The following is a 27816-nucleotide window of genomic DNA, read 5'->3' as shown; positions in this document are numbered from 1 at the left end:
ATGATGGCAGTGCAAGTATCTGAACAGATACGTGTGTTGTCTACGGTGACTGGCAACCAAAAGTTTCAAAACTACTGTTCTAAAATGTAAATACTATAACATGGTAAGAGGGAAGAAGGTACTTGGTAGCTTGCTGTGCCTTTTGGACAATGAAGCAGAAAAAACCCTTAAGTATGTGGAACCAGGGATCAGAGGTGCATAAAAGGAAGCAAGGTTCTACGGTGTGTGTTATTTTAAAACTCTTTGTATTATTGTGCCAAAGACCGATCACATTTGGAGTGTGCAACTTCCTGTGTTTGCACGTGGAGGTAGATAATTTTCTCCCTAGGATTTTCTTGCCTGCAAAGATGAAGCAAAAACAAAAAGGGAATCAGGACAATGATGAAGTGAGAAAAGAGCATGCAATACCCAGAAACAAAGAATAACCAGGAACATAGAACACTAGTGACCAGCTAAATAAAATGGTAACATTTTCAAAAGTGATTTAGTCTCATTTTCAAAAGTGATTTAGGTAGTTTGGAGTAAAAGACTAATTGGAATTTGGCTCTTAAGTGCCTAAGTCACTTTTGAAAATGGGTCTTATGCTCCTAAATCACTTAGATGCTTGAATTAGCATATTGGCTGTTGGGTAAAATTTTCAACTTCAACATCACAGTTTGTAATTCACTTGAGATGAATATCCTGCAATTTTTTTGTTCTTGTTATATGACCAAGCACATACTACCAACTGTTGACTTAATGCTTTATCTAAGGTACACAAGCATAAGCCTAACTTTTAGACTGTGTGTAGCCCCATCGATTGCAATGGGACTACTCATGTACTTAACATTAGGCATATGCTTAGGTAATTGCTAAGGTACTTTGCCTATATAAAGAGACACATTCAGCAATAACATAGCGCATTGCATAGCTTATAGGCTAAACTGCAGATATTAGTTTTACCACATACTATTTGTTACTTCATATAGGTGCCTTGTATAGTAAATTTAATTTGATTCTTAAGATGTCATCATGGGTTCAAAGGTCATCTAACCTCATATGCACTTCTGGTCACTCACGTCTGACGTTGTGAAAACGAGCTGTCTATTCCTCCTGACATTTGCTATCCCTCTCAACAAACATTGCTGCCTGACATCACTGTACTCAGTGGCTGATAACAAAGACTCATCTTTTTCTATTCGGGGGGGGGGGGGGAGGCGGGAAAAACCTCCCCCGACCCGCCCAAACAGCATTTGCTCAGTCAGTCATGCAATGAGTTTGAGAGGCTGATGTTACTATCCAAAGTCCAACTAATGGCCCATGTTTGTTGTTCTCAGTTTCCTGGCAAGTAGAGTTTTCCCAGTGCAACAAACTGAAGGCGGAAGGTTCCTAAATTAACAAGCTGTGCTCTGGAGGCAGAGAAGGTAGTCAGCCAACCCAAAAATAGCTCTGGGCAGGAAAAGGTTTTGAGTAAAACGATCAGCGTTACAACCTGCCTACCCATTTCCCCCACTATACCCTGTGCCAGACCCATACCTGGCACAACATCCTTCCCCTGGCATGCCAGCATAACTACGCTCGTCAGCAAATTCGAGGGCTAGAGCCCTGGCTCCTACTCCCTACTCCATCCAGTCCACTTGCACCAGGTTGGGATGCAACAGCCCCATGGAGGCTGCTCTCCTTCCTGTGCTGCTACCCATGATCAGTGTAGCCACTGCAACGGAGTGAGAGGGTACATAATGCAAATTCCAGGTCACAATCTTGCCATCAGTCACGTGTAGATATTGTAAATATTAAAATAGTGTGATCTATTTATAAACATTAAATATGGGTAGAACTATTTGTTATAAGCTTTAATAAGAAATTATCATAAACAGCATGGAGGTTTTTTTGTTTTGTTTTGTTTTTTTTAACACAACGTCCATCTACCCGTTTTTCTTCTCAGTCCTAAGAAAAATCACCATTAGAATAAAAGTGCAAAAAAATAATAATAATTTCACATGATTTTGTGGTGTGTTGGGAGGAGGGACAGGATGGATGCACCTGCTGGAGATGTCAAAATTGAACATTTTTCATAAGGCCATTGAACACCAGGAATACAGTGGTCACCATTATACAACTACAGTTACCTTCTGAATGCAAAATGAGCTTTGCCACCATCTACATAGCATTCGTATACCTAGAACTCAGAAGTATACTGCAGAAACTACGCCACAAATGCCACGGTAATTTCAATGACAGCCACTGGATGTACATTTACACTGTAGCTTTTTCTGTTAGTCTTTTCTTTTTCAAAACATGAACAGCTCTCACAATCTGAATGTGCCACCTGACTCACCTGTGCAAGTTTTCTACATCTTCAATAGTCTCAGGCAACGTTTTCCCTTTGGTTTCGGGCAGCAACAACACCAATCCACCAGCAATTAAACCAACCACAGCTTCAAATTAAACACACACAAGAAGACCAAGTTAGAACCCACACACATCATATGATATTATTGCAGCCAGATGGCATCAAATGTAATTGCTGAATTTAATTAAAACAACAAAGTTTGTAGAAGAGATTTTGTTTTTTTAACATACAACAATAAAGGGCCAAATTTTGCTCTAAATATAGTATACAGAATTTTTGCACACAAGGCAGGTTCACAGCTTTTCAGGGGTCTCACTGCAGCATTACGGAGATAATTATAGGTAGTAAAGTTTAATTATAAGCTATGTACTGTAATGGTATCTATCAGGTTGGAAAGGCATGTTTGACAAATGGCAGTCGGTATGTTTACACGAGATGAAATGTACTGTCACCATGAGAACAAGATTTTCAAAATTACAGTTCCTCTCTCACTCATTAAGTTCCTGGTTACCAACTTTCATAAGCCCCAGTCTAAAATGTATGTATGTATTAAGTCCCTTGTAAATAATATAAATATGCTCTTTATTAAAAATAATGTATTGCCTTCAAAGATAGTCTTCTCGCAATAATGTGCTAGTCCTAAGACTGGAATTTTGTAGTATCTGGCCTAAAGTTTAGATTGACTAATCTCCAGGAAGTTTCAGCCTGTTTTGAAGAAGGCTACTTACTAGTCTATAGCCTTTTTTAAAAGATGATTACATGGTTGTCTAGCCAAAAAAGAGAATATTGACAAGACTGAAGTCTGCAACATCCTTAATAATCCATAAAATATACCCGACAGGCACCATTTGAAATTACAACATCTTGTCTCAAGACAGAGATCAAACCACAGAAGTAAGAAAATGACTCAAATGAATATGGTCAACAAACTGAAATGTGATCCGAATTTTGGTGAATTTCACAATCCTCTTCGACTTGTCAAAGCAACATTTGCTAGTTCGCAGCTTTTTTTAAAAAAGGCACATAAGAAACCATAAATATAATATGGAAGTGGACTCTGACTACATACACAACTCAGAAGTGAACTATTAGTTTATTATGAGTTGAAGGTTTTGTGAAGGGAAAAAATATTTTCTCTCCTAGATTTGAAATCAGTTTCTCAGATTTGTTTGTCATGACAATTGAGGCATGGTTAATACACCTGAGGAACACTCCACAAGAAGGTAAGAAAATACTTACCAAAAACTATAAGTGGCAGCTCATGCCAGATCTCTGCCAGCCTGTAGACAACGAACGGGGCTAGTATCCCACCAACGTCACACAAGGAAGAGCAGACCATTACACCAAGGTTCCTGATTTAACAGCAAAACAATTATTGCATTATATTGGTCTGAAAAAGTTCTGTAGCTGGAGCAGAGTTGATCAAAACACTGAGCTGGTACAGAATACATCCTGCCAGACAATTGTGATGATTAACTATTTGCATTACTGCAGTGCCTCAAAGCCCAGGCATGAACCTGGACTCCATTGCACTAGACACTGTACAAACAGAACAAACGTCCCTGCCCCAAAGAGTTTACAATCTAAGCATTAGACACGAGACAACAGATGGGGGGAGTACAAGGAAACAATGAGACTATTGGTCAGCATGATAGGCTGCGGTCTCAGCAGCCTAACCATAATAAAATACCAAAATAGAATCACAAGTCCTGATTCTCTCCTGCCTTGCTCCTCATGAAGTCATTCACACCTGTGTAGCATGAGATTATAACCCTACCAAATAGCCATGGGAAGGTTTACTCCTATTTTGCATAAGTGTGAGTAAGTGATTCCCTGAAATTCAGAGAACTTTCTACAGTTTCGTGTGGGCTCTCTGCCTTGTGCTGATTGGCTGTCTACACCAACCCTCCCCATCCCTGTCTGTGTCTCAGTTTCACTCCACACCTGCCCCTCCTTACTTTCTTCCGATCCCTTCTGCCCTCCCTCCCCCCCCTTCCCTTCCCATTTAGCTGATCCCCCCCAACATAAAAATATCATGAAGTTACCCCTCCCACCCACTGTTTCTATCCTCTCTGTTTAGATCGTAAACTTTTCAGGGCAGGGACCTGTGTTTGTAGAGTGCCTAGCACACTGGGCTCTACTCTTGATTGGCCCTTAAGCACTACTGTAATAAACACGATGAATAATAAACTTCAACGTAGTAGAGAATCAGGCTCAGAGTGTCCGATTAGAACCTCCCATCAGATAGAACAGAACTTTGAAAATATTAGCTACATTATTTTAAATAACTGTCAATGTAGGGAGATGTTCAAAGGTCCGCCTAATGTATATGTCCATAAAAAAGAAAAGAAAAAAAAAAAAAGCCTTCAGTAGCTTCCTAAGTAGAGCTTATAGGCAGAATGATCTTTATACAGGTTTCAAATGAGTCTATGGGAATCTAGCAGTTTCTAGATAATATGGGCTAAATTTAGATTCTTTCAGGGTTTTTTTTGTTTTTTTTTTAAGTGATGAATGCATGTACCTAAAATCCTCTTATAAAACTGCTATACAAAGCCAGCATTTAGGGGTAGATTGGGGCTTCCAAAACGTCAACCAGCCCAGATTCTTCCCAGTCCTCCTCAATTCTGCTCCCCTCCTCAGATACACTCTTTTATGCTACTTCTATCTTCCTGCTCTCCCAGACCCCCGATAGACTCTCCATTTCTCATCGATTCATTATTGTCTCTAGCCCCTTTCGACCTCTGGATTTGAAGGACAAGAATCTTGCTTTAATCCAGCTCTGCACGTTCCATTTGCAGTACAATATAGGGAGAAGTTGTATAGGAATATTCTGTTCCTGCATTAACTTGTCTCTTATTCAATTTTCTAAGTGATCCATTTGCATAATGTTCTTTAGATATCAATAGGTCTATAATTCTGGAGCATTTCTGTACTAATCGTTAAGTCATTATAAAATACAACATATCTGTCAGTTTCAATAGCTGCCTTTTACATCATGCTGGCCCCAGACAACGCACTCACCTCATAAATGTTGGGTACAGTTCAGTGTTTACAAAGCAAACCATTTCGATAGACATTGTAATTCCCATTCTCCCAATGCAACCTACAGTCACTTTTAGCCAGTGAATATCTGCAAAGGAAACAGTTATTTCACTTACAATGTTTTCTGGAGGTTTTTTGGGCCAACAGTGATTGGGTGGGCAGGGGTTATCTAATGAAACAATGTTATTTTTAGTGGAAACCAATAATCCTGTATTACTTGAATTGTATTAGTTTGAAGGAACTGCTATTGTTTAATTGCATAAAGCAGCAGATTAAAACAATCAGCACCACGTGGGTTATTGTTAAATGTGATTTGCAAAGTTATGTACAGTACCCTATTTCCCCAAGATATTTCCTATTAATTCTGATGTCTGCAAAAATGTAGACTTTCATTTACTCCATCTCATTTTTGAGAGGTGGGAACCCTGGGTGCAAGGAAAGTCTCCAGCACCGGTCAGGGTCACAGGCTACAATCACAGACGTGCTTTTGCAAACTTTCAAACCTAGACTATAGCGAGACAGATTAATGAGTCCCCAAGAGGTAACACTGAGAAGGTAAACTACTCAAACCTCTGACAACTCACCCTCAGGGATTAAAGCCATAATGAGACAGGCAGCCCCTGCCACCAGAGTTGCCACAGCCCAGGGATAGCGACGGCCAATGCGATTGATTGTGAGAAGGATAATGAAGGCAGCTGGAAATTCAACAAGGGCAGAATAGAAGAAATCCAGATACATGTTCCCACCAGCCATTGCCATGTGCATGATGAGCCCCTGGTACAGAAGAGAGCTGGCCAACCTAGGCAGAGAACAGAGTCCATTCTTCTTAAGAGATTTAGTCAAAGAACAAAGCCCCGTTTCCTCTTGGAACGCATATAAACAAACCTTCTGAACCACAATTAGGTCAATGAAACCAACTTCAGCTCTAATTTACTCAACAGTGTAGACGAAAGCCTGAGAGCCTGAGTGAAGAACAGTAGAGATTAATGCTGGAAAGCAGAAACTAGAGGTAGAGTTTACAGCCCATAAAATAATGCGGTAGGTCAGGAACTAAGTATTGAATATAAATTGGGTAAGAAATATTAATGGTATCATAGACTAAGGCTAAAAAAGCTTTCAGACTACTCATACTTCTAGCTCTGAGTTACAATCATGGGCTTATGATCACTGAAGGAATAGTCCTTTGTCAAGTGCCCATTCTGACCTCTGCATCCTCACCATCAGACATAATGGAGACTCAGATGGGCAGTTGGACGAGCAATGCGTTTTCTAAATAACTCCTCTTAACAGCTCGGATGGTTGAAAAGAGCTCTTAGTTGAGGAAAAAATTGACCATGCATCTAGGGAGTGAGTTCAGAAGGTAGGCAAACTCTCCTGGTCAAATGCTTGTATTAACATTCTCATCTTGCCTCAAAAGATAAATTTACCTACAAGTGTTTCATATAAGGAAGATGCTAAGAGCTTGTCCACATGGCGAGTTACTGTGTGGAGACCCAGGGTGTGAATCTACAGCACTTCAGCTTGCCATGCAGTAATGTCCCGCGGGGAACTACTACAGTGTGCTGAAAGGCCAGGAGCGTGGCTTAGTGCAAGTCTTTTACTGTGCTGTAGCAATGTCCACATGGCGAATTACTGCATGGAAAGCTGGTGCACTGTAGTGTCCCACCCTGGCTTGCTGCACAGTGGCACACCACATAAACAAGCTCTAAGACTAGGAAATTCTGTCATGGCAACACGGATTTGTCTGTGCTTAGGGATCAGCAGCAGCAGATCTACAGAGATTCCTAGAAGCTGATTGGTGACTATGGGCTACAGGCAAAGCCGATGGCGTCACTTTGGCTTTGTCTATACTAGAGAAATCAGTATTGCAAGTCGATTCTTTACATCAGTAGTTCCACCATCAATTGAATGTGTCCACACCACGGCTGCTTTACATTGATTCAGGTGAGGATGGCTCCTTCAGCCAGTGAACCTCAGTCCTCAGATGAGGGACCCGTCCCGCATGGTATTCCTTGGTTACCTCCCCCTTCACAGCAACTCCCTCCATCACACTTTCCCCAATATCTCCCCATCCCCTGCTAAAGTCAGGCCTGGGATAGGGAGACATCTCTGGGTACAGCAGATACTGTGGGGGGGTCACACTGGGGGCATAGGGCGCAACTATCAGACCTGACATTAAGTCAGTTGTGCCAATGTGTTGCAGCCAACAGTTACCCAACTGGTTGAGCCTGCACCAATTTAGGCTACCCCAGTTCTTACCCCTATCCACTTTGGGGGTAATTGAGACCAGTTTTTGCCTTGTTACAGTTGACTGAAGCACTTGTCTACATAGACATAACGTGCTCTTAAACTGATGGAGTGGGGAACAAGTGTAACTTCTCTGTGCGTAGAGAAGTCCTCATGTGGCCCCATAATTCATCCATTGGTGACTAGACACATGAGGTCATCATGGCAATGGAGCTAAACTAAAACCACAGTTAAGAACGCTAGCTTGTACTATTCCAGTGATCTCCCCTGACAGGATTGAGAGTAACCGAGAAACCTCCCCAGCAGTACAGGAAGACAAAGGAGGAAGAAAGTCTGGAGCATGAAAAAACTGAGTTCTGAGTGCAGGAAATGGGGGTAAGACAAAACTGGAACTTTAATGCTTTGTAATAAAAAAAAATTTAAAGTTGTCTTAAGACTTTTTACCAGTTATACATCAAAATGAATGTGTGTTTCCGCATCTGAGGTGTCCTGACAAGGTCCATAAATGAAGGACTCAGATTTTCCCCATCTTCCTCTTCAAGGTTAATATTCTACAGAAGAACCAGTGCATTGTTAATTAAGGGCTAAACTGGGTGAGAGAAATTTATCATGTTAAAGCAAACTGGAAGGGAGGGGCTCGTGACATACTGTAGTCATATATTAGATATGTTACTTAATACAATACGTAAGAGCTTCCTGGGAAATGGACCATTCTATTGTGATTATTGCATGGGATATGGAGGAGAAGGATCACAATGATAATGAGGGAATTCTTTAACTTCAACAGTTTTAGTCGTTCCTTAACTATTTGATCTGGTGTTTCCTAAGTAATTTCTCCAGGATTCTAAAGTTTCCTTTTTCTTTAGTCTTAGCTGAACAGGTCATGAATCAGCAGCATTGCAATGCAAAATGTTTCAGCTCTGGAATACACAAGAACCTTGGCACAGCACTGACACCTGGGGTATAATTCCTGGCCTTGTTTCAAACCTCCTGCATGACATGGAGCAAGCGTCTGAATCTCTCCTTGCACCAGCTTCCTCATATGTACAATGGGGAATGATAGCTATCCAGCTGGGACTGTGAGGTTAACTTTGATATTTACCAGCATGTAGAACTCCTCAGGTGGAAAGCATTATACAAAAAACTTTTATAATGTTCACCTACAAGCATAAAACCTCAAGCTCACCTGAAAATGGGCAGGCAGCTTTTTCCCATTCTTTTTGGCAATATAGTCCACAATCTTCATGGCCTTGTCATTTTGCTTCTGAGATATCAGCCACCTTGGAGACTCAGGCAGACACCTGTAATTCAAGCAAGCAGACACTGCCATACAGAAAACAAAATGGTGCATCCACACTGAACCCAGGCTATGGAGACAGTACTTCGGTTGAACACAGTGACACTACTTTCAGCTTTTCAAGAAAAGAACAGTTTGCCGTGCTGCAAGATGAAGTTGGAGGAGGAGCCTTGGCAGTAGCTCAGTTTTACTGGAGATGAACACACTCATGATAAAACAATAAATAATATGAAAACCTTGCAATAAGAACATGCATAGCACTCACCCAATCAATTTACCCATCTGATGACTCCTCATGAGGAGCCATTTTCCAACTATACCATCGACAGACAGACCGACCCACCCCTCTAAAAGCACTGGAACTCTCACTCCATTTACTCATGTCAAATAAAACTCACAAAAATAGATAAAGAAAACAAAACTCTATCCCCCCTAATCCCCACTCCGGGCAGACAACTCTTCACAACCCAAGTGCTCATAAAAAGAAAAGAGTGAAACCAAAATGATACAAGTTAATTCTTTGAAACAATACATCAAAATGATCTACTAAAGGAGGAACCTATTACTTTTGGTTGTGCCACAAAATATAGTATAATTTAAAAAAAATTCTGTGCAGCAAACCACTTTAAATAAAAATACTTAGCCATTGGACAATCACCACTAATTAACCCCCATTTCAAGGTGATGTCAGTCAAATTATGGCCCTAAATTATTTAATAAATTTCCCTTTAAACAAATGTTCAATTGATGCATACATAAAATTCAATTCCTTGTGTCAAATTACTTTACATCCAATTTTCTTTTAAAAAATAATCCACTCACAGCATAACATAACAGAAGTTTGATTCCTAAGAATACATTAGACAAGATGTACATGCTATAATACAACCAAGGATTGAACATTAAAGGAGACTATTCCTACTCTTTGTTGGTGTAGATCTTCTGTTTGCATTAACCAGAGTAATGTGCATGCAAACAGTATACGACATTCTCCTACAGCTCTTGATCATCTCTCTTGGGTGAAGGGAAATAGAATTTTAAATCCTCTGTTAAGGTATATGAAAGTGCTTACCAGTAATAGAGCAAGAGGAGGAAGCATGGTAGAGTAACAGTAAGCTGCAACCATCTCCAGTGAGGAATAGCATAAGCAACACCATCGAGCAGGAGAAGTCCAACTGTAAAGGCCACTTGATAGAGAATTCCCACTGTCTTCCTATGGCTTGGGCCAACAACTTCTGTGACTGAAATGTATATAATACAAGTGACTGTTCAAAAACAGAAGGAAAACTGATGGATCATTTTAGAGATGGAAGAACCAAGAAACCCTACTCCAGAAACAAGGGATTTCAAGCATTTCAGGAGGCATAGATTCTTTTCAGGGAGTCTGGAGGCAACCACCAATTCCCTGAAGAATATTCCTTAATTCTAGATTTTTGCATAAAATCTTAATACAAATCCTTTGATACTTGTAGACCAAGCTTAATTTGCTTATTAAATTTTATTTTTATTAGATCATTGAGGTCAGTAATTATGTTCTTCCTGACTATACTGTGCTTAAATCTTATTCTCTGTTATGGCATTCAACACTTAAGTGAAACACGATCACCAAAATTTACATATGAAATATTTTACTGTACAGTACAACACTATCCTAAATAAAGTTCCCATAATGTAGAACTGAAGGATCATATTGTGCAAGGAGGTAATAATCCTTCATTGTTTGACTGATGTGAAGTGGTGGGGGCAGCTGTTCCAATAGTGGATTTAATACTCAAATCACTAGAATGAAAATTTATATATGCACAGAATGGACTGGTTGATACATTAGGTTTTCTTCATCTCAAACTTCTGGATAACTACAATAGATCGATGTTTCTGCTACAATGTTTAGCAGTATAATAGTTTAAAAGGTTGGCATTTCAGTTTTTGTCATCTTCAGAGTTAACACTCCACTGATGTGAATGAGGCAGTTCACACCACTCAGAGCTATTGTTTAAAAACTGTCCACTTTACAGATTCAGGAAGACAGACAATGCTAAGCCATGTAGCATTTGGAAGATTTTCTTTGCAACCATAAAGGAGAAAAGCTTATATTTTAAAAACAAAACCTAAATTCTGCCACACTTAAGGGATCCCTAATGGCACCTTTAGCACCTTGGGCAACAGCGAACTACATTTAACAGACCATGTAAACAAACAAACTAATGCTGGATCAGTGTAGAGTGATATAATCAGAGTGACACCATCACTATTTGAGCAGGGCTGGATTAACACATAGGCAAACGAGGCATATGCCCAGAGCCCAAATTTGGGGAGGAGGTGATGGGGTTTTTTTTTAACCAATGCAGATTTTTGCACAAACTGAAAAAAATTCACTGGACAGGTCTACACTACCGCTAAAGTCAATCTAACTTATGTCACTCAGGAGCAGGGCCGGCTCCAGGCACCAGCTGACCAAGCACATGCTTGGGGTGGCACCTTGGGGCGGGGCAGTGCTCGGGTTTGTTTGGTTTTTTTTGGTTCAGCAGGGCAGCGCTGGAGGGTTTGTTTTTGTTTCCGCCGGGCGGTGCTCGCGGGGGGGCGGGGCTTCGGGCGGCGCAGCACTCGTGGGGGGGTGGGGCGGCGCTCGCGGGGGGGGGGTGTTACAGCGGGGTGGCGCTCTTTTTTTTTGCTTGGGGCGGCAAAAAAAGTTAGAGCTGGCCCTGCTCAGAAGTGTAAGAAAGATACCCCCCTGAGCAACGCAAGTTAGATCGACCTAAGCGCTGTCTACACTGGCGCTATGTTGGCAGGAGACACTCTCCCACTGACACAACTTCTGCCTCTCACAGAGGTGGAGTAATTATGCCACCTGGAGAACGCTCTCCTGTTGGAATACAGCATCTTCCCCAGATGCGCCAATGTAGCTCTTCTAATGTAGACCTGCCCATTCATTTGAGTGGGTGGCATTGCAACCTGGTGCATGGGGTTGCAGCACTGCTCAGGTTTGGCCCATCCACCCCCGTCCTGGTGAGTAGTGCCACAAGCAGCAGCAGGACAAGCAGCCGGTCCAGCAGATCCACAGCATGGCCAGCCTGGCCTTGGTAAGTGTACCTTACCACTGTTTGCTGTGATTCACATTAGAAGTTGGGGCCCAGAAGTGTATGTTTGCCTAGGACCCAGTGATGGGTTAATCTGGCTCTGCATGTGACCTCTCTATTGCCTTCCCACCCTCTGATATATTTTCCATTCAAATGAGCGTGCACTATCAAAGAGCGCCAAAACAACTTCTGCCTTTTTCTTGGTAGGAATCTACTGTACTTGAGTTATTGTTTAAGATGTAAAGCCTGGGCTTGCCATTTACTGCTCCTTTATGTATAAAGATTCCTCAAAGTTGTTTGTTTCCTCACAGTCCTCTATCACCTCCTCCTTTCACTCTGTTGAGAGCACACTGGAGCCTAAATAGTGATGTCACATCAAGCTGCTGCACCCTTCCCTCTCTTGCGTACTGGGGAATGGGAACTGCATCTCAGGTAACAGCCTCATTTGACATCACTATTCTGATCTTCCAAAGACATCGGGATCTGAGGGAAGAAAAACTGATCTCTCTAATGTAAGCTAATAAGCAGGGGGGAAACAATCTCTGAGCAAGTCTTATATATACTTTCAAAAAGCAGCAAAGGGCCCTTTTCTGCTTCCCAGTTCACATTTAGTCCAATGAATTGCTAGTTTTCCCTTCATCTCCCATTACCAATATTACTCCCAGGGAAAGCACCAGTCTTACTCAGGATGTAGCCTGCTGTCCAGCTGCCCTTGCTGACCAGTCCTTGTAGGAAGCGAAAGATCACCATCCAAAGGTAGCTTGGTGCGAAGGCCACAAGAACTCCAGAGGTGGCACTTAGAAGGATTGTCACTATAAGGCAAAGTTTACGGCCAAATCTGCATGGGAAAAGAATTACAAGTACAAGTACAAGATCAAAATACAGACACACACCAAAGTAAACTGTTAAAAACTTCATGTAGCATTTAGAAAAGCCAAACATTTATCAATTGGGAGGATAGGCCCACATTAATATTATAGAACTACATTTATATGGTGTTAATGGGGGCCTAGTGCTCACCTACCAATTGGGTTAACTTCTCCATTGCTTTGTAATTCCATAAATGCTTTTGAGCAGTTTGGATGAAACCAAGTATCCCAAATGATAGGTGAGCAATAGGCCCACATTAATACATATAGATGATAAAGGTATCCCTTCCTGTCTATTTTTGGAATTACAGTCTGTGTTAATAAGTATGGAGGAAAGATACCTGCAGATGAATATAATTACTCTGCAGTTTCTTTTGAAGTGCCTATGTAATGTGAGGATTAGGAGTAACTAATTTACATACAAACAGCCCAATCCTCAAACCATGCATGTTCAGATCTTCCATTGATACGAATCGAAGTTTCACATGTAGAGAACTTACATAATGAGGCCTGCAGAGCTTGCAATGCAAAGCAATTTGGAGGGGGAGCGGAGGGATGGGTGGAGGGGAATACATTGTTAGGAATGCGAGCACATCTTTTTCCAGTGACTGGAAAAATTGTTCTAATGGTTTATAACACAACGTGCCCTTCCTGTGCCCAGAGCCAGTGGTATATCCTTAATCTCAATGGGAGTCTACAATGACTTCATACCCTAGTTCTGAACACAGTGCTGCGGTTATGAAAATCACTCGTGTCTCATATTTGCATTGATATTGTATCTATTTGGCAATCTCCGACTGTATTACTACTTGATAAGCAAACCTTTAACAAAAGGAAACAGGATGTTTTCATATCAAAATTGCAATTCATACCACAGAAAGACAGAATGACAACTCCAACTCAGAGCTTCCTGACTTTTGTTAAAAATCAATATGTTCATATAGGATGTCTGGGTTTTTTGCACGTTATCACTGTAAAATATACTGAAGAGCACATGAGCACTGCAGGGAGGAAACTTGCAGGATCAGGAAAGATCTGCAGCTACAAAAACCCATAGAAATCTCAGAGTCTTTGATATGTTTTTCTAAGGCTGAGAGACTTAGGAGTGTTCATTCATTGAAAGGCGCACGAGCATGCTGTTAGTCAGATGGATTTGCCTCTACATTTGTTTATTTTTAACTGATAAACATTGATTAGGAATATCAGCTATGTTTTAATATCCCACACATACCTGTCTGCTATGTAGCCGATGTATACTGATCCCAAAAAAAAGCCAGCATTCACACAGGACTGAAAGAGATCCACCTTCCAGGAGTCCTCACACACCAGGTTAAACTGAAGAGGCACATCACAGTTAGAAGGGAAACTCAGTGAATATATCCACTCCTTAAAACTAGAAACTGGTTGATACCAACAACCACCACTTTAGCCTTATTAAAACAACATTCTATTCCAGGGTTGATCCTGCATTTTAAGCATCCCAAAGTCCCAGAAGTGGTTAGAGGCATAGGAACACAAGACCAGGCCCCGGGATAAGTCTGCTGATATTGCCCCTATTTCCCATGCATCTAATCTTATATGACTAGGGAGATATGGATGGGGGGGGGGGGAAAAACCACACCTGTTGCTCAGTATTAGAGTATCACCCAAAAGCCCCAACCAGGATTAGGACTCTTTTGTACTAGGCACTGTATAATCATAGTTAATCACTATGGACTTGAACATCCTTGGACATAGACATGCAGGCAACTCTGGTCCCTTTGGCAGCTTCCACGGGGGGCTGGCAGCTATGGGCCCAGCCGCGATTAATGGTGTGTAGAATTTTCTTTGCAATGAAGATTCTAGATGCCTATAAAAAGCAGCAAACACCACGTGACCTCCGCTGGGCCACAGTTTGAGAGCAGCTGCCTTAAAATACTATGCACGCTGAGCAGGAACAGTTTGAATTTGCTGTAAGAAGCCCAAGAAGAGAGGTCCTCAGAGCTTGCTGGGCCTGAACACAGTCTTCAAGACACTGGGGGGGCTTTGGAGAGCCAAAGCAGGATTGTCCCTATCCAAGTGCTATCCAGAATCAACCCTGTTAGATATTGGCTACTCATTCTTGGGTTTTGTGCATAGTTTTAGAAAATGTTTCATAAAGAAATATTGGTTATGTTGGGGGGGGGGGCACGCACGGTTAAAGGATGTATATCTGGCTGTATATCCCTTTCCTTCTTGCTGGGGTTAGGTTAATTAAAGCTATGTATTTTTAATCCACACGCCAAGATGTGTTTACTCCTGTGCTGCTGTATTTCTGGTTATAGGGATTAGCATAGGACAAAGCCTGGTGCTCCCCCTGTGTTACCTTTACATTCTGTGACTTTTTTCCAGGTCCATTGCTGGACAGCCAAGCGAGGGCTGAAAGGAAGGAGCTAGGGCCCTTGTTGGAGGCCCATAGTTGCAACCACGCTGGAAGTTGTGGACAGCAATAGGGATCCTTATCCAAACCCTCTAAACAAAACTTCAGACTGAGGTGCCCATTCTGACTCCACAGCAGGGAGGCTCTCCCAGTCTGATTGGCAGCAGGCCAGTTGCTGAGAACCTACTGTTCTTTTCAACGATATTTAAATATAAGAAATGTTTAAGGGAAGAAAGTTACTATTGGCAGCAAAGCAGGTTTTTAAACAAAATTTTGGTCTGTTTCTCCATCTATGAACAAGTGTTGGACTCAGCGCTGCAGGCGGCAATTAATCTAGTTCTTGCCAGTAGAGGCGATTCCAATGGAATAAAACAAATATTGACAGCACACCTTCCCCGGGACCTCACTTCACTTTAAAATTGACAGCAGAACTCCTATGTGATGCAAGAGAACTGACTCTGCAATAACATTGAGGCACCTGACTGCTCCCAATGCCTAATACATAAGTAATCTGGAAGCAAAGTCTAACAGACCTATAATAATGATTGACAAGGAGTACAGGATTTTTAACTGAATTTTTGTTTAATTTAAAAAAAAAAGTCTAAAAGTAAGGACGATAGTTCTATCTGTGGAAACCTTTTAAAATGCAGATTTACACTGTTATAGAAATGTTTTGACAGGCTCCCAAAAGCTATTCTGTGCAAGATCTTTAACAAATTTAATGCAAGTAAAAGAGTCTTCCTAGTTTGGCCAAGATTTCCAAAAGGGATTGATTGTGGCGTCTCAGTTTTTGAGTCCCAACTTGAGATGCCTCAGAAGAGCCCAATTTTCAAACAGTTGTGAGCACCTACTTTGACCTTGAAAGGGGTCATTGAGACACCCAGGATCAACAGTCACTTTTGTAAACCTTGGCTCACTGGACTTACGTTTTTCCTTTGTCCTTCAGCTGCTGCTATAGAGACAATACAAATAATTACAAGTTAACAAAAAGTCTGTTGCAAATGATAGTAAATAGGAAGGTAAAATGCTGAGAAATTATTATTCATAAGGGACAGTGAGGCAACAGAGAGAACCTGTCTGTGTGTACAGAGCTCTTCAACACAAGGCACATTTGGGGCAAAATGTTCAGAATTGACTGCTGAACTTCACACACACATTTAGACACCTAAATAAGTGGTTTGATTTTCAGAAAAGCCAAACACCTGCAACGCCTGTTGACTTCACACTAGGCATGCTAAGAGGCTTAACACGGGTCATTCCCTCACCAACATTCCCTCCTGCCATTTGGATACTCGCATCCATCTCAATACAAAAATTTATCCTTAGAGCCACTTTCTTAAATAAAATAATGGAAAGCTTTTATTTTAGATGCTTTAAAAAAAAAAAAAAAAAAAAAAAAGATGTTTTGGGCTAAATTTGATCTGACAAGGTCCCTTAAGACAATTTTTAGTGAGTAAGAAAATTAACAATGATGCCTCATAGTACAACTTTTATCACTTAGCGTATATCTATGAATGGGGTATTTCCACAAAGCACATAATATTGCACAATATGCACCTGTTATTTCTAAGGCTGTCAAGTGATTAAAAACATTAATGGCGATTAATTGCGTGATCAAAAAAATTGTCACAATCGCATTGTTAAACAAGAGAAGAATACCATTTATTTAAATATTTTGGATGTTTTCTACATTTTCAAATATATTGATTTCAATTACAACACAGAATAAAGTGTACAGTGCTCACTTCGTATTTATTTGTATTACAAGTATTTGCACTGTAAAACAAAAAGAAATAGCATTTTTCAATTCACCTAATACAAGTACTGTAGTGCAATCTCTTTATCATGAAAATGAACTTACAAATATAGAATTATGTACCAAAAAAACCTGCATTCAAAAATAAAACAATGTAAAATTTTAGAGCCAAATCCACTCAGTCCTACTTCTTGTTCAGCCAATCGCTCAGACAAACAAATTTGTTTACATTTGCAGGAGATAATGCTGCCTGCTTCTTTTTTTACAATGTCACCTTAAAGTGAGAACAGGCATTCTCATGGTACTATTGTAGCCGGCGTCCCAAGATATTTACGTGCCAGATGCGGTAAAGATTCATATGTCCCTTCATGCTTCAATCACCATTCCAGGGGACATGCGTCCATGCTGATGATGGGTTCTGCTCGATAACCATCCAAAGCAGAGCAGACCGACGCATGTTCATTTTCATCACCGGAGTCAGATGCCACCAGCAGAAGGTTGGTTTTCTTTTTTGGTGGTTCGAGTTTTGTAGTTTCCGCATCAGAGTGTTGCTCTTTTAAGACATCTGAAAGCATGCTCCAAACCTCGTCCCTCTCAGATTTTGGAAGGCACTTCAGATTCTTAAATCTTGGGTCGAGTGCTGTAGCTATTTTTTAGAAATCTCATATTGGTATCTTCTTTGTGTTTTGTGAAATCTGCAGTGAAAGTGTTCTTAAAATGAACAACAACATGTGCTGGGTCATCATCCGAGACTGCTATAACATGAAATATATGGCAGAACGTGGGTAAAATAGAGTAGGGGACATACAATTCTCCCCCAAGGAGTTCAGTCACAAATTTAAATTAACACATTTTTTTTAAACGAGCGTCATCAGCATGGAAGCATGTCCTCTGGAATGGTGGCCAAAGCATGAAGGGCATATGAATGTTTAGCATATCTGGCACGTAAATACCTTGTAGTGCCGTCTACAAAAGTGCCATGCAAATGCCTGCTCTCACTTTCTGGTGACATTGTAAATAAGAAGAGGGCAGCAGTATCTCCTGTAAATGTAAACAAACTTGTTTGTCTTAGTGATTGGCTGAACAAGAAGTAGGACTGAGTATTTGTAGGCTCTGAAGTTTTACATTGTTTTGGTTTTGAGTGCAGTTATGTAACAAAACAAAACAAAAATCTACATTTGTAAGTTGCACTTTAACAACAAAGATTGCACTACAGTACTTGTATGAGGTGAATTGAAAAATACTATTTATTTTGTTTATCATTTTTACAGTGCAAATATTTGTAATCAAAAATAATATACACTGATTTCAATTATAACACAGAATACAGAATATATGAAAACGTAGAAAAAAACATCCAAAATATTTAATAAATTTCAATTGGTATTCTATTGTTTAACAGTGCGATTAAAACCACGATTAATCACAATTAATTTTTATAATAGTGATTAATTTTTTTTTAGTTAATCGCGTGAGTTAACTGCAATTAATCGACAGCCCTAGTTATTTCAGATACACTGGCCTTCAGATGTTTAGCCTCCACACATTTTATAACTGAACTGTTATAGGGCATTAAGCACCAATTTCCCGTTTTAGACCTTGTCGACAACTTTTAACAAGCGTGTAACCTGTTACCGTAACATGGTGTGTGTCTACACACAGTGTAGTGAACATTGTTAGAAACTGTGGCAGTTGCCCTGTTTCACCCTGGAGATAGGAAGACAATCACGTGCCAGTCTAAACCTATTATTTTGCTGTGGAGATAGCACCCTCATGGCCATGCACGTGTAACTGCTTTGGCTGGCCCTCTTTCTTTCCAGCTCTGTGAGTAGGTCTACTCTGCCTGCGGCAGGCCTGTGCCAGCTGACTCAGGCTCCTGGTGCTTGGGCTGCAAAGCTGTTTAACTGCAGGGTAGACTTCTGGGCTCAGCCTGGACTTTCGGACCCTGCAAAGTGGGAAGTCCCAGAGCTCAGGCTGCAGTCCAAGCACAGGAGGTCTACACCGTAATTAAACAGCCTCACAGCCTGAGCCCTGGGAGCCTGAGTCAGCTGGCATGGGACACAGGGCCGGCTCCAGGCACCAGGCACCCAAGCTGGTGCTTGGGGCGGCACCTGGAGGGGGGCGGCGCGGCGCTCGGGCCGCCGGGGGGAGAGCCGAGTCCCCGCCGGGGCTCGCCGCCCTGCCCCCGGCGCTCTGGCCGCCGGGGGGGGGGGGGGGAGAGCCGAGCCCCCGCCGGGGCTCGAAGCCCTCCTCCCAGGGCTCCGGCCGCCCTCCCCTCCGGCGCCCTCCCCCCGGCCGCCGGGGGGAGAGCGGAGCCCCCGCCCGGGCTCGCCGCCCTGCCCCCGGCGCCCTGCCCCCGGCCGCCGGCGCCCTGCCCCCGGCCGTCGGGGGGAGAGCGGAGCCCCCGCCGGGACTCGCCACCCTCGCCCCGGGGCTCCGGCCGCCCTCCCCCCGGCGGGAGAGCGGAGGCCCCCGCCGGGGCTCGCCGCCTCCCCCCGGCTGCCGGGGGGAGAGCTGCGAGCCCCTACCGGGGCTCGCCGCCCTGCGCTCTGGCCGCCGGGGCTCGCCGCCCTGCCCCCGGCGGGAGAGCGGAGGCCCCGCCGGGGCTCGCCGCCCCCCCCCTCCGCCCCCCCCCCCCCGCGGGGGGGGGGGGCGCGGCCGGAGGCTTTTTTGCCTGGGGCGGCAAAAAAGCCAGAGCCGGCCCTGATGGGACAGCTGCAGGTTTTTATTCGCAGTGTAGACATACCCTGTGTGGTTGGTCAGACCAGCCCCCACATGCTGCTGCTCTATCTATAGATTCTCTGGGTGCTCAATCTCCTGCAGAGGTGCTATGGGAAAGCTAGCCAGGTTTTCCCAGAATGCACCAATGTGAACACGGTTAGACAGTGTGGATACACTACCTTGTCTGGCATGTGGTTATGTTGCGCCAAGAGTTTGTGTGGATACAACTCAGCCATGTTTGTTGTCAGATGAGAATGGCACGAACTGGTTACTAAAACACAGTTGCATCTATGTGTGCAGGGCCTTAAATAAAGAATCCCCTCTAGGAACTGCTTCTATATGGGCCCTTGAGTTTGCTGCCAGGAACAGGAATGTGGAGAACCACCAGGGCAGTGTGGCTGGACGTGGGTCCCTGGGCCTGGCACCCAGTCAGTCAATGGGAATGTACAACAGCACTATCACTCACTAAAATCATCAGCAGCAATTGGGCTGGTTGGTGCCTGCTCCAGAGGAGGAGCGTACAGATGGTCACTTCTGAGGGAAGCATCATGGAAAAAGACAGCATGAGGAGCCCTGTGCAGCCCTAGCCACACTGAAACCCTGAACCTGGAAATGAGGGAGCAGCAAAAGCAGGAAGGAGAGAGAAAGGGGGGGGGGGGTGGAAAGAAAAACAGGACGGCACCAGGATGCTAATGAGAAAGACAAGGGAAGGAGAAGGTCAGAGACTACGAGAAGTGCTGGATTGTGGGTGAAATGTTAAGATGAAGCTGATTCTGCCTGTCCTCAGTGCAAGGGGTGAATGTCTCATAGGAAACAGCGATCTGGATCAAGATGCTAGTTTTTGTCAAATTAAAAGCAGTTCCAATGTCCAAGCTGAAGTGACATATTGTACAGCAGTTAAAGTTTGTCTTGGTTGTAATGAGTGACTAGAGTTGTTTTTGCTGGCAACTACCATGAACCAAAACCTTTAATGAACAAGGTTTCAGAACAATTTTACAAGTAGAAAATGGAAATGATGTTTTTCTTCAGTAAATTTACAAAATTGTTGTCAATTAACTGGAATCTGAAGAAAACTTTACACAAAAGTGTGTGTATTCATATGAAGATAATTCCTTTAAGCACAGGAAAATTAGTGTCAGAAATCAAAAAAGTATCCACAATTAAGATGTGGAGATTATCTGAATATCTAAAGGGAAGGAAGTTTCCAATAAAAACAACCAACCAACAACTTAGTTTTCCCCCCTTATGGTTCATGTGTTTTGTTGCTACAAAAATTGTATTTTTAAAACATTTTATCCCACTAAATCCAATTCTCCTCAAGTAGCTCAATCATTAGTCTAATCCAGGCAGTAAATCCTTCTATTTATTTTAGTTCGTTCATCCTTATCAACTGCACTTCAACAGGTGACGTTTGTCTTTGTAGCAATGTGCCCTCATCCCACCATCTGATCCCTGCGCAGAGTCCCACTGCAGTCAGAGGCACGGGAGCCCACTCACATAGATCAGATTGCCATACAAGGAGTGAAGGAGGACATATTGTCTGCAGTTACAAGGATTCTAATGTACCACCTCTTCAATTTCAGCAAAGTAGGACATTTCCCTAACAGCAGTGATTACACGTTCACCGGCCTACCTGATGTAATGGGAATAGATGGCACAGCATTACAATAGCTTCAATTATTCCCCTCCAGCACACAGGGCCGGTTTTAACTTTTTTGCCGCCCCAGGCAAAAAAGAAGAGCGCCGCCCTGCCGTAACACCCCCCCCAGCGCCGCGCCGCCCAAACCCCTGGAGCGCCGGGCCGCTCAAACCCCCGCCCCCTGAGCGCCGCGCCGCCGAACCCCCGCCCCCCCCCAGCGCCCCCGAGCACCTCGCCAGGCCGCCCAAATGCCCCCCCGCCCCCGAGCACCTCGCCGGGCCGCCACCCCGAGCGCCTCGCCGGGCTGGCCAAACCCCCGCCCTCCCCCGGAGCGCCGTCCAAACCCCCTGAGCACCTTGCCGGGCCACCCAAACCCTCGCCCCCTGAGCTCCGCGCCGCCCAAACCCCCGCCCACCCCCTGAGCGCCGCGCCGGCCAAACCCCTGCCCCGAGTGCCTCGCCGGGCCGGCCAAACCCCCGGAGCGCCGCGCCGGCCAAACCCCCACCCTGAGCGCCTCGCCGGGCCGGCCAAACCCCCGGAGCGCCAGGCCGCCCAACCCCCGCCCCGAGCGCCTCGCCGGGCCGGCCAAACCCCTGCACCCCGAGCGCCGCGCCGGGCCTCCCAAACCCCCCGAGCGCCTCGCCTTACCTCGCCGGGCCGGCCAAACCCCCGGAGCGCCGCGCCCCCCAGAGTGCCGCGCAGGGCTGGGCCGGGCCACCCAAACCCCCGCACCCTGAGCGCCGCGCCGGGCTGCCCAAGCACCGCCCCGCCCCCCAGCGCCACCCCGCCCAAACCCCCGGAGCGCCGCGCCGCCAAAGCCCCCGCCGAAAAAACCAAAAAAAAACCCCTCGAGCACCACCCCGCCAAACAAACAAAAAAAAAAGCACCACGAGTGCCCCCTGCCACCCTAACATTGGCCGCCCCTTCTAAGTTGCCGCCCCAAGCACGTGCTTGGTCGGCTGGTGCCTGGAGCCGGCCCTGCCAGCACAGCTTAGACTGGTGATGGGTAACTATTCCTCTTCCTCAAGGGCCCTCCCCCTGGGACTCCCCAATTCCCCCTTCTACATGAGACCACTTGGAGAGATGGCCATGGAGCCCTAACAATATGCCGATAACTCTCCACTGTCATTTTCTACTGACACGAACAATACCACACTACCAAGAGGTCAAAATGCCTATGAGATCAGCTCCTGGGATGAAGGGCAGCTGCCTCAAACTCAGCCTGGGCAAGACCAAAGTGTTGCTACTTGGAATGATGAAATACCCAGAAGAACCATCCAAGGCCTTGTCTCTGACCCACCCAATGGTCAAAGTAGCACAAAGCCTTGGGGTTCCATTTGACTTATCGATGTGTGGATATGACCAGATAGCATCAGTGACAAAAGAAGCCTTCTTCCACTTCCAGCTCACAAGGACACTCCACCCTTTCTCTCCCGGACAAGGACCTGGTCACAATGATCCAGCCATTTGTCGCCTATAAATGTCATCACTGTATATGATGTTGATCGGGGAAACAATGCACAGGCCAAATTCAGCTGCCTGCGTCCTCCACAGTTTAATGTGCTCATAGCACCTAAACATGTGCGCCAGTCCCGCCACTGACTCTGTCAAGGCTGATTCCCCACTCTGGCACTTCGAGTGCAGAAGGTGGGGGCCTGCAAGGATTCTAAAAATTAATACTGGCCACTCCAGGCTGGTATTAACCTCCCAAGGTTACAGCTTTTCTCTGTCCTTGGATGTGTAGATGCTGCCACCACCCAGTGCAAAAACCCCTTTGAGAGACCAGGAAGGCGCACTTGGGAATTCCTTCCTGTGGGGTACCCTCAAGCCCTTTCACCCCCCCTCCGGGGAAGAGCTGAGAAAGAAAACAAAGGAAATCAGCTGTTGCCACCAGCTAATTAAACATGTGCACAAATCTGTTAGGACACAAAATCCAATCCTGTTCTTAAAAAAGGTAAATTTTATTAAAACAAACAAAAAAATACATTTAAAAACTCAGGTTATTGCTAAATTTAAAAAACCCTCTTATAAAAATTAAACATCAAGAATAACCTTCTTGAAGTCCATCTTAAAGATTACAAGCAAAACAAAAGCATTTGGGGTTAGCACAGAGGAGTCCACAAGCCATAAAGAAATAAACAAAGATAAACCTAATAGCGTCTTCATAGACAGTTCCCCATCTACTTACGTATCGGGGGTTTTAAATGAGTAGTTTCTAGGTATGATTTGATGATTTTTCATACCTGGCCCAAGCTTTTACAGCATAGCTACTCTGTCCCTTCTCTCCTGGAGAACCACCACAGACTGACAACGGGGAAGGTTTTTCCCCCAATTTTAAAAAGGTCGAGCCTTTCCATTGGCTCTTTTGGCCAGGTGACCGCTTAGAGTCATAGACTTTAAGGTCAGAAGGGACCATTATGATTGTCTAGTCTGACCTCCTGCACAACGCAGGCCACAGAATCTCACCCACCCACTCCTGCAACAAACCCCTAACCTATGTCTGAGCTACTGAAGTCCTCGAATGATGGTTTAAAGATTTCAAGGTGCAGAGAATCCTCCACCAAGTGACCCGTGCCCCACATTGCAGAGGAAGGCGAAAAACCCCCAGGGCCTCTGCCAATCTGCCCTAAAGGAAAATTCCTTCCTGACCCCAAAGATGGCGATCAGCTAAACCCTGAGCATGTGGGCAAGACTCACCAGCCAGACACCCAGGAAAGAATTCTCTGTAGTAACTCAGATCCCACCCCATCTAACATCTCATCACAGGCCATTGGGCATATTTACTGCTAATAGTCAAAGATCAAGTAATTGCCAAAATTAGGCTATCCCATCATACCATCCCCTCCATAAACTTATCAAGTTTAGTCTTGAAGCCAGATATATCTTTTGCCCCCACTGCTCCCCTTGGAAGGCTGTTCCAGAACTTCACCCCTCTGATGGTTAGAAACCTTCATCTAATTTCAAGTCTAAACTTCCTGATGACCAGTTTATATCCATTTGTTCTTGTGTCCACATTAGTACTGAACTTAAATAATTCCTCTCCCTCCTGGTATTTATCCCTCTGATATATTTATAGAGAGCAATCATATCTCCCCTCAGCCTTCTTTTGGTTAGGCTAAACAAGCCACGCTCTTTGAGTCTCCTTTCACAAGACAGGTTTTCCATTCCTCAGATCATCCTAGTAACCCTTCTCTGTACCTGTTCCAGTTTAAATTCATCCTTCTTAAACATGGGAGACCAGAACTGCACACAGTATTCCAAATGAGGTGTCACCAGTACCTTGTATAACAGTACTAACACCTCCTTATCTCTACTGGAAATACCTCGCCTGATGCATCCCAAGACCACATTAGTTTTTTTCACAGCCATATCACATTGGCGGCTCACAGTCATCCTGTGATCAGCCAATATTTCGAGGTCCTTCTCCTCCTCTGTTACTTCCAACTGGTGAATCCCCAGCTTATAACAATAATTCTTGTTATTAATCTCTAAATGCATGACCTTGCACTTTTCACTATTAAATTTCATCCTATTACTATTACTCCAGTTTACAAGGTCATCCAGATCTTCCTGTATGATATCCCGGTCCTTCTCTATATTGGTAATACCTCCCAGCTTTGTGTCAACCGCAAACTTTATTAGCGCATTCCCACTTTTTGTGTCAAGGTCAGTAATAAAAAGATTAAATGAGATTGGTTCCAAAACCGATCCCTGAGGAACTCCACTAGTAACCTCCCTCCAGCCTGACAGTTCACCTTTCAGTATGATCTGTTGTAGTCTCCCCTTTAACCAGTGTCTTATCCACCTTTCAATTTTCATACTGATCCCCATCTTTTCCAATTTAACTAATAATTCCCCATGTGGAACCATATCAAATGCCTTACTGAAATCGAGGTAAATTAGATCTACTACGTTTCCTTTGTCTAAAAAAATCTGTTACCTTCTCAAAGAAGGAGATCAGGTTGGTTTGGCACGATCTACCTTTGTAAAACCATGTTGTATTTTGTCCCAATTACCATTGAGCTCAATGTCCTTAACTACTTTCTCCTTCAAAAATTTTTCCAAGACCTTGCATACTACAGATGTCAAATTAACAGGCCTGTAGTTAGCTGGATCACTTCCCCCTCCCCACCCCCTTCTTAAAAACAGGAACTATGTTAGCAATTCTCCAGTCATACGGTACAACCCCTAAGTTTACAGATTCATTAAAAATTCTTGCTAATGGGCTTGCAATTTCATGTGCCAGGTCCACTCCCTTCTTTTTACCTATGCAGGGAAACTTTTTAACCCTTTACAGGTAAAGCAAGTAGAGAACAACTACTAAGAGGGATTTTATAGCTAACTGGCTGGTTGGGTGTCCATAAAAGGGAGCTACTCTCCCCCGCCCCCTTTCATTTATCACAGACTCCCAAACTGCTTCTGCTGCCAGTTCAAAGCCTTGGCCCTGATCTTAAAAGCCACAAACAGATTAGATCCCAATTACATTAGAGACCACATTTCCATCTAAGAAGTGCCTATGTGTGTTTTTAGGAGAGATCAATTATCCTGTGATTTTTCTTACATCGCCCTTCATGGTGGGTAAATCTAGTTTCAACAATCTTCAGCTTTTATGATTGTGTCAAATACTTATATTGGCTCTTGCAATTGTACAAAATATTTTAGCTTAGTTTAGTCAAACTTCTTAGTTTAATCCTGTTTATACAGGTTTTTCCCTACTACTACTTCTGTGAAGTTAGCTTTACCAGCTGGGATATTACAAATGGTGTTCAATTTTTAAAATATCTCTTGGAAGTAGTGGTTATTTTACAATATTTGCCTACATTTTCAGCATACTGGAAATCCATAGATTCTTTTCTGTGATTTATTTCCAGTTTGGTTGACTAATAAATGGTGTCTCTTAGCAGGATTGTGCATTGTCTTTTTCCTATATGTAGCCATTTAATCTCATCATCTTTGATCCAACCTAATGAACTTAAAAGGTGTTTCACATTTGTCAAGGCTAGATCTTAAATTTTTTTTCCCTCAGAAGTTATAAGATTTAGGCCACGATCCTACAGTAAAAAGCAACAAAGAGTCCTGTGGCACCTTATAGACTAACAGACTTATTGGAGCATAAGCTTTTGTGGGTGAATACCCACTTTATCAGACGCATGTCAGTGAGCATCCTACAGTGAGCAGCATGTGGGTGTAGGAATCCACTTGTGTGGAACTCATTGCACACGTGACATCTTATGTGGTACTCTTGGTTTCCATATCAAGTTTGAGATGCATGTACGCACTCTTCCATGGGAGTGCTCATGCAATTAAAGCTTTGCATAAGATCGAGCTCAACTTACACAAAGATCCATTTACCTATTTGTGAAGTGTAGGTAGCTCCCTGGTTGAACGCAAGAGCGTATCAACAGCGCAAACAATTCCGTACAACACTTCAGAACAGAAAATGAAATACAGGTTATACAATCAAACAGACCGTAGTAGTCAATATATTCCATTATGAGGAGTCTCCTCTTTAATGAAAGCACTTCTGTTAAATTTAACTTTTGTCTGCCCTCAACTAGTTGGTAACCCGGGGGATGGGGAGGAAGAGGAAAATATTCATTTTTACCTCAGTCACGATGGATGATCCTGAAGAATCATAAACCCAGCCATCTTGACAGGGGGTAAGAGGGATACTGCTCCTGTTGCCATAACCGGTGAAGTTTTCTAAGGGGTTTATGCAGCTGAGGCCAGTTGTGTTCCAGTCCACGTCGTATCTCCTGCACTGACTGGAGAAAGACTCCCCACGTCTCCCCTGCTCTGGAACGGTGTAATTCAGCTCCTCTTCTAGACTCCAGTCACATCGGCTGCTCAACTCAGCAACTCCAGGACTGAGACAGCGGTGTTTGGGAGTGAACCCCAAGAAGACGACACCCACGTAAATAGGGGTGAAGGAGGCAGACAGCAGGCATAAGACAAAAAAGGCTCGCTTCTGGAACAAGTCAAATTCCCCAATATGCTCTAGAATGTCATCCAAGGTTGGCATTTTTGCATATGGCAACTCACTTATAGTAACTAACCTGGTTTCTCTTCCCAACACTGCTATGTATTTTGTTGGCAGCAAAGCTGCTTAAGTAGCAATAAAACATTTGACCGAAAGTCAAAGAGCTACTTTATAAATTATTAAGCTGTGTATTGCTAGCTTTATTGTTTAAGTTAAATTTGAAATCAAGCCTAGGCTCACCCGTGAACCATGGGGAATTGCTATTTGACCCCCACCAACTCCCCTAGAATAGATTCTTCTTGGGGTGGGCAGGAAGTGGGGTAGAGGGGCAAATTGTTTGCTCACAAAAAATTAACAGGGCTAATAAAAAGGTCATTTATTTGTCATTAATTACCCAAATCCTTATTAAGGTACTTTGAAAGGTTTCCTTCCCTAGCTTGTGCCTTATTACCTTGATT

General features: G+C 43.6%; 1 protein-coding gene across 1 annotated transcript; it reads right to left on the bottom strand.

The window, feature by feature from the left end:
• Window positions 1-248: 248 nt before the first annotated feature.
• On the bottom strand, window positions 249-27400 carry LOC135876099 (solute carrier family 22 member 2-like). The gene is made up of 11 exons (XM_065401277.1): window positions 26984-27400; window positions 14096-14199; window positions 12679-12833; window positions 9991-10159; window positions 8808-8922; window positions 8066-8172; window positions 5959-6173; window positions 5354-5462; window positions 3572-3684; window positions 2318-2417; window positions 249-339 (listed from the first exon to the last, which is right to left on the bottom strand). Exons 1-11 carry the CDS (start codon window positions 27398-27400, stop codon window positions 249-251), a joined length of 1695 nt encoding a protein of 564 aa, XP_065257349.1.
• Between the last annotated feature and the right edge of the window lie 416 nt (window positions 27401-27816).

Source organism: Emys orbicularis, chromosome 3 (assembly GCF_028017835.1).
Source record: "Emys orbicularis isolate rEmyOrb1 chromosome 3, rEmyOrb1.hap1, whole genome shotgun sequence".
NCBI classification, from domain to species: Eukaryota; Metazoa; Chordata; order Testudines; family Emydidae; genus Emys; species Emys orbicularis.
Note: the sequence above shows the minus strand (reverse complement) of the source record. Positions and strands in the feature narration are given on the sequence as shown.

What these genes read in the sequence shown, in the direction of transcription:
- LOC135876099 (XM_065401277.1), bottom strand. Translation starts at nt 27,400, where the DNA reads ATGCCAACCTTGGATGACATTCTAGAGCATATTGGGGAATTTGACTTG. An exon ending in AGCTGCCTGCCCATTTTCAG is followed by an intron (nt 8,173 to 8,807) that starts GTGAGCTTGAGG and finishes GTTCTTCTGTAG; the next exon opens with AATATTAACCTTGAAGAGGA. An exon ending in TATGGCTTTAATCCCTGAGG is followed by an intron (nt 5,463 to 5,958) that starts GTGAGTTGTCAG and finishes TTTCCTTTGCAG; the next exon opens with ATATTCACTGGCTAAAAGTG.